At 60.9% G+C, this 14,443-nt stretch overlaps 1 protein-coding gene across 1 annotated transcript in view; it reads right to left on the minus strand.

Annotated features, from left to right (window-relative positions):
* BSN (bassoon presynaptic cytomatrix protein) overlaps window positions 1-14,443 on the minus strand; it is an 89,310-nt gene that overhangs the window by 5,008 nt on the left and 69,859 nt on the right. The window contains exons 5-11 of the mRNA XM_058678663.1: window positions 7,708-14,382; window positions 3,587-5,669; window positions 2,468-3,276; window positions 2,231-2,330; window positions 1,718-1,849; window positions 1,439-1,493; window positions 949-1,041 (exon numbers count right to left, since the gene is read on the minus strand). Of these exons, the coding sequence (XP_058534646.1) occupies window positions 1,453-1,493; window positions 1,718-1,849; window positions 2,231-2,330; window positions 2,468-3,276; window positions 3,587-5,669; window positions 7,708-14,382 (9,840 nt within the window). The 3' untranslated portion in view covers window positions 949-1,041; window positions 1,439-1,452. The remainder of the gene's footprint in view (window positions 1-948; window positions 1,042-1,438; window positions 1,494-1,717; window positions 1,850-2,230; window positions 2,331-2,467; window positions 3,277-3,586; window positions 5,670-7,707; window positions 14,383-14,443) is intronic.

Raw genomic sequence — 14,443 nt, forward strand, 5'->3', positions numbered from 1 at the left:
CTTCAGAAATGACCTTTCCATTTTCTTTTTTTTTCAACTCCATTTTTACTTCTCAGTGTATTTATTCACTGTCAGCTTGCGGGGGAGGGGCAACTTAGCTTGGATCCCAGGGCCAGAAATGGGGCCTGGCACCCAGCTGGGCTTGACCAGCATCTGCTGAGTGCATGGACAGAAACCTGGGCCTTCCCAGGCCACCCAACATTCCTCTACACAGGAGCCTTTTGGGTTAGGCTAGGGCTGGGCAAGGGCTCCTGCAGACCCCAGGACTTCCTGGAAGTGACCTATTGTCCACCTACCATGAGAGGTGCCCAAACTTTTGTCTTCTTACCAATATGGGAAGGACAGAAGGGTCCTACGGCTGTGGGACAGTGGGAGGTGGCTCCTGGCTGTGCCTGCAGCAGTATCAATAGTCAGCCTACTCCCTTGGCCCACGCTGGAGGATGCTCTTTCCTCCCCTGCCCCTGACACAGGCAGGGCTGAGGCCAGAAGATGGCACTGCAGTGCACACAGCCCAGGGTTTCTGTCCTTAGGCCCTTTCTTCCCTCTCCCCAGGCTGATAGGCTGGGATGGAGGCTGTCTATTTGGGGACTCCTCCCCCACACCCCGCCTGCCTCCCTGCTCATTCTACTCTTCTATCTTGCCTACAAGAGCTGCAGGCTGCCCTGCCCCCACAGGACTGGATTCAGTGCTCAGTGTGTAGACCCCAAGTAGTTATGGGACATAGTGATCTCTGTGGGATCCTTCCCCAAGGGTTATACCTGACTTGTGCACTGCCACCTTAGCTAGCCTAGAGGCCCTGGTCTCCCTGGGAACTTTTGGGTACACTCCAGCTAAAGGAAGCCCACCACATCCGTCCTAGTGAACACTTGGACTGCATGGCTGTGGCCAACCAAGTTACGGCCCTTCACCCCTTCCTCTGGTCCATCCCGCCCTGGCCCTCAAACTCACTGTTATACGCAGAGTCCAGAGCTGTGCCCAGATCTCTGACTCCAGAGATTTTTCCACAGCAATGTTACCAACTCTCTTCATCCCTTCAAGAGCCTGTGGAGCATTTATAGAGGAGGGTTGGTGGGGAGCAGTGCCACCATGGGTCCCACCTATAACCGAATGCCAGCCCACGGCTGTGAGAGGAGGGACACAGGAGGGTGAGAAGGACACGGGGATCCTGGTCCTGTTTTTCTGCTGAGAGCTCCACCCTGCCAGCCCTACACCAGGACTCTGAGCATGGTGACTTCCCCTCTCCTCATCCTTCCATGTCGTAGAAAAGACATCATGCTGTGACTCAGGCCATGCCACCTGCTCTAGACTAGCTCCTCCTGGAAGATCTACTGGGATCTACAAGCTCAGCGCCCTACCCACGCCACTTCCCCCTACCCCACACCGCCCAGTACCTCAAACCTTTCCCAGGAAAGGCCAGGAACAGGCAGCTCGTACTCACCCTGCTGGGCATGGTCACCAAAACGAGGAGAATTTTTTGCCAAAAGCAGAGACAGCTGTGATATAGAAAGAGGAGAGAGGCATTAAGGAATTGGGCCAGCCTCCTCCCAGGCAGGGCCAATGGGGCAGTGAAAGCAAGGTCCGTCCCTGAGACAGGGAGTGTCCACAGGACCACTGGGTGGCAGCCCAGGAATCCCTCCCAGACCCAACTCTACCAGTATGGGGGCCCTGGAGAGGCTACCCTGTGGACTTGGCCGAAGGCAGGCACCGCAGCACGTACCTTCAGTCAGCTTGCCAGCTTGCTCTGCTGCCCCACCTGGGAGGATCTTGGAGAACACACTCTCCCCGTCTGCACCTGGCTGGCCCGCAGGAGTTGTGGTGGTGCCTCCAGGTCTGGCTCCTGACTTCACACCTGCGGGGGAGGGGGAGGAGAAGAAACCAGAAACACTGAGAGTAGGCATGAAAGACTCCAAACACGGCTGTCTAGGGAGGAAGAGAGAAGGAGGGAAGAAGAGCTTAGGAGCTATTGCCCTGGCCTCGTGCTCACTGTGCCTGGCCTTTGGGGTTCTCCACCCAGAGCTTTCTGAGCCCCAAGGCCCCAGTGTTGGTGATACCATTGGTTCATTGCAACCTCCAAGTTTTGGGGAGGTCTGCAGCCCACTGAACATTTTCTCAGAGTGAGTATGTGGGGGAAGGTCCACCTCAAGGAGGACTTGGGGGCACAGGTAGGTGTGTGTGGGAAAGAGTCTGCATACTCTGAGCTATGAGCAAGAGAACCAAAAGGTAGGCTCACCTGTGGGTGCAGGTCCTGGCGTTGCCTGGGCCTGAGGAGCCCTTCCCTGTGGCGGAGCCTTGGCTGTTGCTTTAGAGCCATTTGCTTGGTCTGCCCGTGGCTGCAACACAGAATCCAAAGCTGAGGTTCTGCCTATCACCATCACCCGCACCCAGCTTAGAACCCAGATGTCTAAGCTTCGGTTGTTGTATCCACCCTGGGTAGGATCCATGCACCATGCATAGCAGCCCTACTCACCAGTCCTGCTGGCTGGGGTCCTGCAGCTATTGTGGGGCCTGGTTGAGGCTTCCCTGCTGGCTGGCTGGCAGCAGGGCCTGGGCCCCTGGCAGATGGCTGGCTCTGCTGCTGCTGTCGAGCCTGTGATGGTGCCTGCTGGGGAGTTTGCTGCTGCTGCTGCAGTGGCTGCTGCGGCTGAGGCGCCTGCTGCACCTGTGGTTGGCGTGCTGCCGCCCCCGAAGGCAGCTGTCTGGATGGTAGTGGCTGTGACTGCTGTGGTCCTGGAGTTGTCTGTCGACTGGGAGCTGCTTGTGGCTGCGCCTGGGGTTCTGGCTTTGGCTGCAGGGCAGAGGGCCCAGAGTGGGCCTGCCGGGAGCCCTTCTTGCTGTCAGGGGCATGATGGTATGCTGATGGGGTGCGTGGTGGCTGGGAATACTCTGCAGAGCTGGGGTATGCAGGTTGCCCCTTCTTCGGCATGGCTGGGGCAGTGCTGGGCTGAGGGTGAGGCCGGGCCTCGTGGCGACCCATGTCCCGACCGTGTGATTTGGCAGCACGCCGTCCCGGCTCCTCGCCAGCATGGCGGCCTGAGTGCCGCCCGTGCTCACTGTGGTGCCGGTGTTCCTTGGCTGAGGCGTGGCGGCCTGGGCCGCCCTCATCAGGAGGCCACAGGCCCTCCTCAGGGGGCTCGTCATAGTCATGGTAGCTGTGCCTGGCAGGGCCTCGCTTCTGGGAGGAGGAGACTGCGTGGCCCCCATGGTGCCTGAACCGGTCGGAGCGGGCATCCCGGGGCTTATCAAACCAGTCTGTCTCCTCCTGGCCCAGGTGATACGCTTCAGAGACCAAAAACAGAATACCATCAACCCCCGGGCTGGCCGCAGGGGGAGGCCTAGCTGAAGCCATGCAAGGAAATCAGAGTGTGGACACCACAGCCACAAGCAGATCACTAGACCCTCCAACCCGCCCTCCCACAACCGGGGGCACGAGGGTACAGGTGTAGCAGACAAGGGCAGCCTGCAGCAGGGCCCACTGGAGGAGGCAACAGGCCAGACCCCTGCTGGGATATCTCAGGGCCCAGGAACCCAGGCACAGGCAGGCCCCCCAGAGGTTGAATCCGCAGAAATCACCCCCAGCTCCCATTACCTTCGCTGTCGGACACCACGCAGTGCGAGTCATCCAGGATGTAGCCCTCCTCACGCTTATATGTGTGGGCCCGAGGCCCGTCCTTGATGTGCTCCTGGACGTCAGGCATGGAGTGGCTGGAGCAGAACTGTGGGCAGCTATCCCCAGGAGGTAGGGGTCCCCCAGCAGGACGAGGTCGCCCCATGGGGCTAACGGGACTCTCCTCTTCAGAAACCTGGCTCCGCATAGGGGGTCGTCCCCGGCTGTGAGCCATGCTTAGGGACGAGGGCTTGGGGCCTGCTTTTTGAAGTCGCTCTGCAGTCTCCCGCTCCCGTTCGTATCCCTTGCTTCGGCTACTGAAGTCATGGCTGGACAGCCTCTCCCCACTGTAAGCAGATGCCACCCGGGACCGGCTGCTCCCAGCATATACACGGTCATCCTCCTCGGCTGCATCTCGGCTGGACACCCCATAGTACCTCTGCTGTTCGTACACGTTCTTCTTGAGCCCATAGGTGATTTCGTCTTGGAACTTCCTGCCCCGGGAGGCTAGGCTGCTGCTGACTGCAGAGGGGGGATAGGAGGCCAGGTCTGACTCCACGTCCCTGGCCTCTTCAATTGGTGAAAACTTGGAGATCTTTTGCTCCATGCCTTGCTTACGGTGCTTGCTGCGCTTAGAGGAGACGGCAGCAGGGGCCAGGCTCTTAGCAGGATGCTTGGGTCCCAAGGATCCTGGACCATACTTCTCTGCCCGAGTCCCGTGTCTGTAGTCACTGTCACTGTAGTAGTGGGTGCTGGCTGGTCGGCCGTTGCTCTCCACACCGCGGTGGTGGCCAGCCTTCCCACGGGGGTCATAGGAGTCTTCCTCGGATTCTTCCTCCCCTCTGCCATAGCAGCAGGGCAGAGTGGGCCCCTCAAGGGCACCAGGCTCTCCAGGCTCCTTCCCTGGCCGCCCACTGCTGCCTGGTCCCATGGGATCCAGCCGCTGGCTCTCTGGGGCAGTGGGGGTGCTGTCCTTGGTTAGCTCACTAATGTCATCTATCATCACATAGTTCCGAGGAACATTTTGCTCCAAACTAGTGTAATGTGAATCAGAAGGGTAGGCAGGGACTGGGCTCTGGCTCACACTGCTGCGGTCACTGGCCCGGGGCAGCTCGGGACCCTTGCCCTGTTCGTAGCTGCTGCTCACAGCTGGGCCAGTGTAGCTAGTTTCACTGGGGGCTGAAGACATGGCCACCACGGGGCTGGCGATCACCTCATAGTTGGTGGGCAACTTCTGCTCCAAGTCAGCCAGCGATGTCTGGCGTGGCTTCTGGTGGGGGACACGGCTCTCAGCCGAAATTGGAAAGTGGGTACTCTGTGTGGTTGGCATTGTTGTTTGGGCTGTATGGTGGCCTGTGGGACGGAAAGCCTGCTGGATCGATAGGCCAGGTTCAGGTGGATAATTGGTGCCAGGAGGAAAGGCAGATGTTGGATATGTGTTGGGGCCGGGGTAGCTGGGTGCCTGGTGGGCTGGGAATCCGTTCTGGGTCAGCCCACTGCTGACTGAAGTGTACTGTGTAGTCGGTGGTGGGAACTGGGGCTGCTGGAAAGCAGTGGGGCCTGAGGCAGTGGTAGGGGTTGGAGCAGCGGCAGCAGTAGGGAAGTCCACATACGGTGCAGCTGGAGTGGCGCAGCCCTGGAGCCGCAGCTGGTTGAGCTCACTGTCTGACAGGTAGTCACGATGCTCGCCAAGACCACGCAAGGGTGGGTAGTCGCGGCCACCCCGGTCTTTGGCCAAAGACTCTTTGCGCTGCGTGATACCCAGCTCCAGGTACTTGAGCTTGGCGTCAATCTCCTTCTCCTCCTCATCCAGTTCCGCCTGCTTCTTGCGCAGCTTGGTGGACTCATGCTCCACCAGCCGCAGGTCCCGGTCCAGCTCCCGGAGCAGACTGGCCTTGGTAGCAGGGACAGCGGTGGGCCCCGCCAGCCCTCGCTGCAACAGGCTGGCTGCGTACAGCTGTTGGGGGGCCTGGCCAGCCAGGGGAAGGTGGGCCTCCTCTGGAGGGGGGCTGGGCAGTGTCCGCTTCACCTTGCGGACCAGGCCGTTGGGTGGCAGCGCCGACACCTGAGACAGAGGGAAGGGTGGGCAGCACTGAGACCTGAGGTGTGGGTGACTTGGCAGGGAGTGGGGTCTAAGAGTCTGGCTGGGGCTGGGACAGGAGCTGGGTTTCATGGTTTTTGGTGCCCTAATTTACCAGGCAGCTTCAAACCCTATCCTACCCACCTGTTCACCTGTGAGAGAAGGCCCATGACCCAGCCCTCCATTCCCCCAGAGCTCTGGGAAGTGGGGGTGGGGAGTGGGGAAGGGACAGGATGTCCATTTATACTAGTTTCTAGCTCTGGCTTGGCACACAGTGGCTTTGAGAGTCCCTGCTCATCTCCAGTGAGCTTTCTACCTTGCACCTCCATGGGGTGGTGACAGGTTGGGCTTGGGATCCAAGGCCTAGTAGTCACTGAGGAGGCATGGATGGGAGGAATGGAATGGGTCCTGGAGGATCGCTGGAGTTCTATGGGCAAGGGCACCTGCTGATGGCAGGCCAGTTGTTGCAGACTCCTTCCTGGCTGCTCTTTCTTATGAAACTGTCCTCCCAGCATCATCCACTCATTTTCTGGCATTGCTTTGCGGCATCACATTTCCTGACAACCCTTTAGGCTGCACTCTTGGTCTAGCCCCCAGCTCCCTCCATATCCATTAGGGATGTGACAGCATGTCCCCCAAATCTTGGAACAAAGGGTGAAGCTTCAACAGTATAAATTTAACTCTCTGGGCCCGGCAGCGTGGCCTAGCGGCTAAAGTCCTCGCCTTCAACTCCCCGGGATCCCATATGGGTGCCGGTTCTAATCTCGGCAGTTCCACTTCCCATCCAGCTCCCTGCTTGTGGCCTGGGAAGGCAGTTGAGGATGGCCCAAAGCTTTGGGACCCTGCACCCGCGTGGGAGACCTGGAAGAGGTTCCTGGTTCCTGGCATCATATCGGTGCGCACCGGCCCGTTGCGGCTCACTCTTCCTCTCTGTCTCTCCTCCTCTCTGTCTCTCCGGCTTTCCAATAATAATAAAATCTTAAAAAAAAAAAAATTTAACTCTCTGAACTCCTCTCTTTGTTGTCTTTCCTTATTTTGGCAACCACCATGAGTGTGCATCATGGCCTGGCCCCAGATGGGTTCCCCCAAGGGATTCTCTGGGTCCCTTGCTTTCCCTGTGAGCCGATGCTCCCAATCCCACCCACTTTGCTGGCCTGCATACACCAGGCTCTTTCCTGCCTACCTTTCTGCTCCCTGCATCACACCCAGAGCATGGGCTACATACCTAACCATGCTTCTGGCCACCATCTCCTTTACCGAGGGTCTCTGCCTCCAGCTTATCAGTCTCTATTCTATCCCTAAAGCTCAAATACCTGGTTTGTCCTGGAACCTCCAGGAGCTCTCAGGAGCTACCTTCCTCAGCCTGGCACTCAGAGTCCTTGGCCTGAGGTTCTCACAGCCCCTATCCTCACTGCTGCTATATGCCACAGCTAGGCCATCTCTCACAGGCCTGAGTGCATCAGCGATGGTGAAAGTCATCATGAAGAGCAAGTTTATGCTCCTGGAGCTCCTGCAGGGGCAGGCAGGTATATCATCTGAGGACCAGGTAGGAGTAGGGAGCACACTGTAGTATCTGGGATATAGGCCTCAAGGACTGGACCCCTGGGCTGGGGCTTCCTGTGAGGCAACCGAAGCCAGGCCAGGCTGGAGTCAGAGATGTATTACTGATCTTCTTAGAGATAAGGCCTGGAATCCAAATGGCCCAGATTGGTGCTGAGGGCTGAAGTGACCTGGAGAGGGAGGTGGTATGGGCGGTAAAGGGGCAATGCTAGGGAGAGAGTGATGTCTCTAGAGAGTCTGAGGGAATGGCTGTGAGGCCCACGTGCCATCTGTATTGGCCCTGGCACCCTGGCAGGCTGTTGGCCCTGGTAGACAGGAATCCAGGGGCCACCTCCTTGACTCCCCCAAGCCTTTGGAGGCGGAGAAAGCTCCACTCCCACCCTAGGGGAGGCCCCTCCCTACAGGGCCCCTCGAGCTAGGCGGAGATCCCTGTCCCACCCTGGACCAGCCCCGGTGCCCATACCTGGCTACCCAGCCCCCCCTGGTGCTGGTAGAGGGAGAATCTCTCTTTGGCAGACTCCTCGGCGGTGGGGCTGAGGGGCTTAGGGTCAGACAAGGACCGCTGCAGGGTCTTCATGGGGCGAGGCAGTGTCTGCTGACGGAGAGTGCTTTCAGCCGCGAAGTGCTTCTGCGGACTCACGTGAGCCTTGTTCAGTCTCTCGCTGGAAGCAAAGGAGGTGTCCAGCAGGCGGTGTGGGGACAGGGGTGACACTGGTGAGTAGAGGACCTGAGGGGACTTTGGAGGCTGGCGGCCCATGAGCTGTGAGAGGGACTCCGGGGGTAGGTGGGCCTGGTACCCAATCTCCAGGGGATCTGGCTTCTTTTTTTCAAATCTGCCCAGGGACCCAGGGGTGACTATCTGGATGCCAGGCAGGTAGGGGCTGATGGCAGTTGGCCCGACCAGCTGGGTCCCAGTTACACTCTGGACCTGGGCATCGGGCTCCGTCTGGCAAGCCAGGCTCTCCCCACGCCCCGTCTTCTCTGGTGCCGATATATACTTGATGATCTCCACCTTGGGGTCAGTGGCAGCCGTAATGTGGATGGCTGGAGAGACCCTGGGCAGCTGGTCAGGCTCCGTTTGCACAGAGCAGTCACTGATGGTCTGGATGCCCACACTGCTTGTGGCCCTGGCAGCAGCAGTGGCAGTGGAAGCAGTGGATGTTGAGGCGGTGGTGTCATGTTTGCTATCAGAAGTGGAGTCAGAATGGCGTGAAGCCCGGGCCCTGCGGCGGCGCACCGGCTGCTCCCACTCGGCGTTATCCTCGTCATCTGTCTGCACGCTGCAGTCAGCACTGCGCCGCGTCCGGCGCCGCCGGGTCAGCAGGTAGCGGCCTTCCCCATCCTCATCGTCCGTCTGCACGCTGCTGTCTGTGATCCTCCTAACAGTGCCAGGCTCCGGACCTGGCTCGGACTCACAGGCATCCCGCAGGCGTGGCATGGAGTGCCGCTTCTTGATGCCCCCCCGGCCTGCCTCCCACTGTTCCTCGGTCTGCAGCGACATGTCTGAGGCAGAGCTGGGTAGACCCCGGTGAAGCACAGGCTCACGAGGCTGCCCAGGAACCTCAGGCCCTGCCACGGCAATGAAGGCCGTGTGGCTCAGGGGTGGCCAATACTGGCCATTCTGGGCCAGCTCAGGAGCAGTTGGGGGAGGCCCTCGGCTAGGTGCCTCACAGGCTGCAGGGAAGGGGGCCTTCTGCCGCTGCTTTTGTTCTTCTAGCTGCTGCTGCAGCTGCTGCTGCAGCTGCTGGATCTGCTCCAGCTGCAGGCGCTGCTGGGCTAGCTGCTCCCGCTGCAGTGCAAACTGGGCCTGGCGTTCCTCCTGCTGCTGCTGCAGCACGTGTTGCTTGATGGTCTGCAGCTCCTGCAGTTCCCGCTGCACCAGCAGCTGCTCCTCCTCCCGGTGCCTCTGGAGCTCCACACGCTCCCTCTCCAGCTCCTCTTGCAGCCGCAGCTGCCGCAGCTTCTCCAACTCAACTCGCTCCCGCTCCAGCTGTAGCAGCTGCTCCTGCTGCTTCCTCTGCCTCTCCTCTTGGGATAGTTCTTCCTTCTCAGGTCCTGGCCGGCTGAGTGTTGTACTGCCAGCCCCAGGAGCAGCAGCATCTCCTGGCGGCTTCTGACCAGCTAGTGGGGCTGGAGCTGGGGCTGGGGCAGCCTCCTTAATAGCAGCTGGGGTGGTGGTGGGAACAGGCTCTTCCCGTGCAGTCCCTGCTGGTGGCTCTGGCCTGGGTGGGCCTCCAGTGCCCGGGGCCTTGGCAGCAGCAGGTTTCCCTAGGTAGACAGGCCCCTCAGCAGGTGTGACACTGGAAGCAATGGGGAACCTCCCTGGCGCGGGGTATCGCAACAGCCCCGTTGGCCCAAGAGGGACCCGGGGAGCAATCATGGACATACGTGTCAGACTGGTGAGAGGCACGGCTGTGACTCCACCAGATGTGTAAGGCCTGTACACGCCACCACGCACCATGGGCCGCAGTACAGAGGCAGGCTGGGTGGTGATGGGCAGTGTTGCAGCAATCGGGGTGTTGATCGTGGAATAGATCATGCCGTCAGCGGCCCGCACAGTGGCTGTGGATGGCAGCAGCTGTCTGACAGCTGGTCCCTGGCCTGCTGCAGGTCCAAACTGTGTCAGGTTCCCGGGGCTTGGATGGCTGTCTGGGAAGGTGGGGTTACCGAGGAAGCCAGGTCTAAGGGGAGCCAGGCCCTGTGGAGCACTGAGCCCAGGCCCATGCTGGGGCTGGTGGTACTGTGCAAGGTCAGGGCTACTGCCAACCCCGCCATGTCGCCCACCATACTGGTCCATGGAGTTGAGGGCAGCACACATACGGCTGATCTCACGGGCTGTGGTGGCACTGTACTGGGCCAGACTGGCCTCCTGGAAACCGACTGCGTCTCCCCGGGCACCATACCTGTGGTCTGAGTAGATGTTGGACACTGAGCTATAGCGCCGCATGGGGAGTGGGTGAGTCAGATCTGTGGGATGACGGAGATCTGTGAAGGAGCCATATTGTAGGCCCTGCCCCACGTAGCGCCCATCTGCAAAGCCCAGGCTGTAGGAGTGTTTCAGGGAGCTGAGGTCTAGGGCCGAGTCACGTCCAGAGCCCTGCAGGAGCTGCCCAATCCTGTGGGCATGGTAGCCAAGCCCAGCCTCAGCTAAATTGGTGTCAGACATGGAGGAGTACAGCCGGCCGGGGAGGCCTTGTGGGTAGGGCCTCTGGTCCTCGTGGGGCCCAGGCCCCATGATCCCCTGTGCCCGGTAGATAGGGGGCTCAGGAAGCTCTGAGTCCCGGGGACCATAGAAGGGGCCACTGCCTTGGCCAGGAGGCACAGTCTCTGACCCGCTCTTTTCAGGTGCACTGGGGGTGGGGTGGAAGGCGCCAGTACAGCTGCTGCTGAAGGGGAACTTGTAGACCATGTCACAGCAGGCCAGCTGGCTCTCAGGCCTCATCCCAGTCAGGTCCAGAGCCCCAGCTGGCTCCTCTGGGAGCAGTGTGGTCACGGTGCCTGCCGGGCCCTCTCCCATCTGCACCACCACCGTGTGTGGCTTCCTGGCCCCTGGCAGGGCATGGGATCGCAGCTCTGCTGGAGTGACCCGGTGGGGCTCAGCTCCAGGCTCTGGCACTGGGCCTGCCTTGAGGCCAACGCTCTGGGTGGTGCCCATCTGAGTGATCAAAACGTCTCTTCTGGCCAGAGGTGCTACCTGGTTGGGGAGGTTATACCTAGCAAACTTGGCTTCCCTGGGTCTTCCCCGGGCACCCCCTCGGTATGGGGCTGTCTGGACAGCTTGCTCTACCTGCTTGACCTGGGCCAGGCACACAGGGCTACCTGCCCCCTGGCCAAAATCGAGCCGGCTCTGGAAGGGGTCTCCATAGACCACAGGCTGTTTCTGCTGAGCCATGAGCACAGAGGAGGACATGGTGATGCTCACGGTGGTGGCAGTGCCAAGGAAGGCATGGGTCTGCTCCTGGGCGTTGAGGTTGATGACCAAAGGCTGCACAGCAGTCGACTGCCGTCCTGGAACTGGATCCAGAGCGAGGCCATACTTCCTTGCTTCTGCAGCCAGAGAGGTCAGGTCCATGCCCTGGTCAGTGAGGATGATGGGCGTGGGCTTGACAGCCGTGCGGAGGTCTACCACTGCACTACCAGGGGGCCTGGGGCCTGGCTCCACCCTAGAGGTCCCAGGGACAGAGGAGATCCGGCACAGGGAGATGTTCTCGGCAGGAAGGGCGCCCCAGCCATACAAGGCCAGGGGCCCATCTGTACCAGCACTGGGCCCCCGTGGGAAGCCAGGGGGCCCAGGTGGCTCTGGAGGCATCTGAGACCCATTGGGAGGTGTAGTCTGGCTGTAACTGTGGGCGGTGGACTGGGTGTCTGTAGGTGAGCTCGGCGGGGAGGTGGAGGCACTGGCATGTACCATCCTGGTCTGGCTGGAGGCGTCTGATGCCAGCGTGATGACCATAATGGGTGCCTCCTGAGAGGACTGCTGCCACACCAGACGAGGCGTGCTGGACCTATGTGGTGTCTGAGTGCCCTGGGCTACCATAGGGGTTGGAGTGGGAGCACTGGGGCTCCGTGGCATGTCCAAGGCTGGTGCTGGGCTTGGCGTCTGTGTAGAGAACTCTGCTGTGGCCCTGTGGCCCAGCCTGCCAGGGGAGAATGTGGGACTCTCTGAGGGGGAAGATGGGGAGATGGGTGGGCTGGACCCTGCAAAGTAGGAATAACCCCGGGAAGGCTGTGGAGCGCCCCCTTCACTTTCAGTCCCGCTTAGGGGCTTCTCTCTGGCAGCACGTCCACTTGCAGCAGGGCCACTAGGGGCTGGGGGCAGTTCTTCAGTTTGGGACCCATAGTTTGCAGTGCTGGGGCTTGTGCCATAGGCATGGCCCGCAGAGGATGGTGAAGGGCTACGCTCAGAGCCAGCAGGAGAAGCCGGAGTCATATATCCCCGTGGCAGGCCAGCTGGGCAGGGAGGGGCTGCAGTTGTGGCTGGGGCCCCAGGGCCCTGGGAGACAGACATGCCTACCTCCTTGGGGGCCGAACTGGGGGAGGCAGAGGAGCTGTGTAGCCTGAGGGTGTCTTGAGGCTCCTTCGCGAAATGCTGAGTGACACGTACATCAGGGATCACTCGGCCTCCACCACTGTCCGAGGTAGTGGAGGCAGAGAAGGACACAGGGGCAGCGAGCTGGGTGGGACTGGTGCCGGGCGTCAGTGGGCCACCATTCTGCTTCATGGGGTCTATGTACGCGCTCTCAGCATTCAAGAACTGCTTCTCCTTCCTCTTGTCCTCAGCGAAGGCTAGGTCCCTGGAGGAAGCCTGTCGCATGCGCGCAATGCTCTGGGACGTCTGGAGGATCTCCTCATACACAGCCTTGCCCAGGCCAGCTGGTGAACCCTCAGGGGCAGGCTGAGTGGCCCTGCCATAATCCCGGTCTGGGGTGTCCTGATACTCAAAGGAGCCCTGGCCCCGAGGGCCCGGGGTCTGAGAGGGGCCTCCGTGAGGCCCCTTGGCTGCCATGCCCTGGCCCTGCTGCCGCTGCAACAGCTCAGCTTTTCTCATCATCTCCTCGTAGGCCTCCTCGGCACTCTTGAGGGGCCGTCCGGTGCTGGGAGTGGTGGCACTGCCCACGGGGGTCTCAGTTGGTGAGTAGAGGGACATGAAGGTGGGCAGGTTATACTCACTACCGGACTTGTACAGGCGGGAGGGGGCGCCGTCCAGCGCCTCGGCTTCCGAATCCAGGGAGGGTGAGGGTGAATACTCGGAGCATGAGGAGCGGTGCAGCTCCTCCATCTCAGCTGCTTGCCTCAGCTCTTCGGTGGGTGAAGCATCCTCAATTGGGGACAGGTTGCTGGGTGGCGTCTTGGAGCGCTCACGCCGCCGCTGGGCCCGCAGCTCCTCCTTGTCACGCCGGGTCTTGCGGGCTGTACTGCGGATGCGCTGTTGCTCCACCTCCCTCATCTTCTCCTGCTCTCGCAGCAGTTCCTCTTCCTCCCGCAGCTCCTCTTCCTCTGAGGAGTCCTCGATAGTGGGCAGCAGGGGCCCGTGAGAGCGGTGCCGGGCCTTGCGCTGTTGTTTTGCTTCTTCTAGCCTCTGCCGGCGGCTGGGGCTGCTGTCGCTGTCCTCCTCAAGTGAGGACAGGGAAGTGGGAGAAGTGCCGGATGTGTAGCTGGGTGTGGAGGCGGGCAGGGTGGAGGAGTGTTCCCCACGGGAGCGGTCCTCCGGTGAGCCTGTCAGGCTTTCCATCTCCAGCTCAGGCTCTCGGTCAAGGCTGGGGTCAGGGCCTTGGCCCAGGTCCAGCTCGTGGCCATAGCTGCCCGTGCTGTTGAGTTCAATGGTCTTGAAGCGTCGGAGCCCACCCTGCAATGCCCCGCTGCTTTCGGTGTCCTCTGGCGGGCCTCCCTCTGACAGCAGCTCCTCATAGCCCGTCGTGGCATTATGGGGCAGGCGCCTCTTAGGCAGTGCTGCTACTTCTTGGCCAGGTTCAGGCCTGGTCCTGGAGCTGCCCTTCTGGGCGCCGTGCTTGGCCAGGCTGTGCCCAGGAGTGGCAGTGTCATCGTCCTCCAGGTTGTCTTCCTCGGCGCTCATCTCCAGGATCTGCCGTCGCATGAACTCTTCGTCAGTCAGTTCTGCTGCTCGGGCTGGGGGCTGGGGTGGGACCGGGGACAGGCCGCCCTCACTGCTGTCCTCCACGTAGTCATGCCTCAGCTGGCTGCCAAAGTCGTCAGACGACTCAGCTGTGTCCTGTTGCTCCCTCTGGCGTTGCCACTGCAGGGAGTCCTCCTCCTCCAGGATGTCCTCCAGCTCCTCATCAGAGTCGAAGGCCTCGGGCATGATGGACAGGGAATGGGGCCGCCGCTTCTGCTCCTCACTGACGCTGCTGCTGAGGAGTTTGCTCCGCTCGCTGCCACTGGGGGCCAGGCCCTGGGCCTCCAGCTGGGGACGTACACTGCTCCCCACCTTGTGGAGCTCCACAGGACTGGGCGGGCGTGGCCCTGTCACCCCTGCACTGTCCAGCTGCTCCACCTCCTGCTGCACGACACCTGTGATCTCGCTTTGGGAGCTGGAGATGCCGTCAGAAGAATAGCCTGTGTCACTGAGGCTCTGTGGGCTCCGCGACAGGTCCTGAGAGTAAGGCTTGCCCACCGGTTCCTGCAGCAGGTCAAGAACAGACACTGACTCCCCATGGTAGCTTGTGGTAGAGCCCAGCCCT

This window comes from Ochotona princeps, chromosome 21 (assembly GCF_030435755.1).
Source record: "Ochotona princeps isolate mOchPri1 chromosome 21, mOchPri1.hap1, whole genome shotgun sequence".
Taxonomy (NCBI): Eukaryota; Metazoa; Chordata; class Mammalia; order Lagomorpha; family Ochotonidae; genus Ochotona; species Ochotona princeps.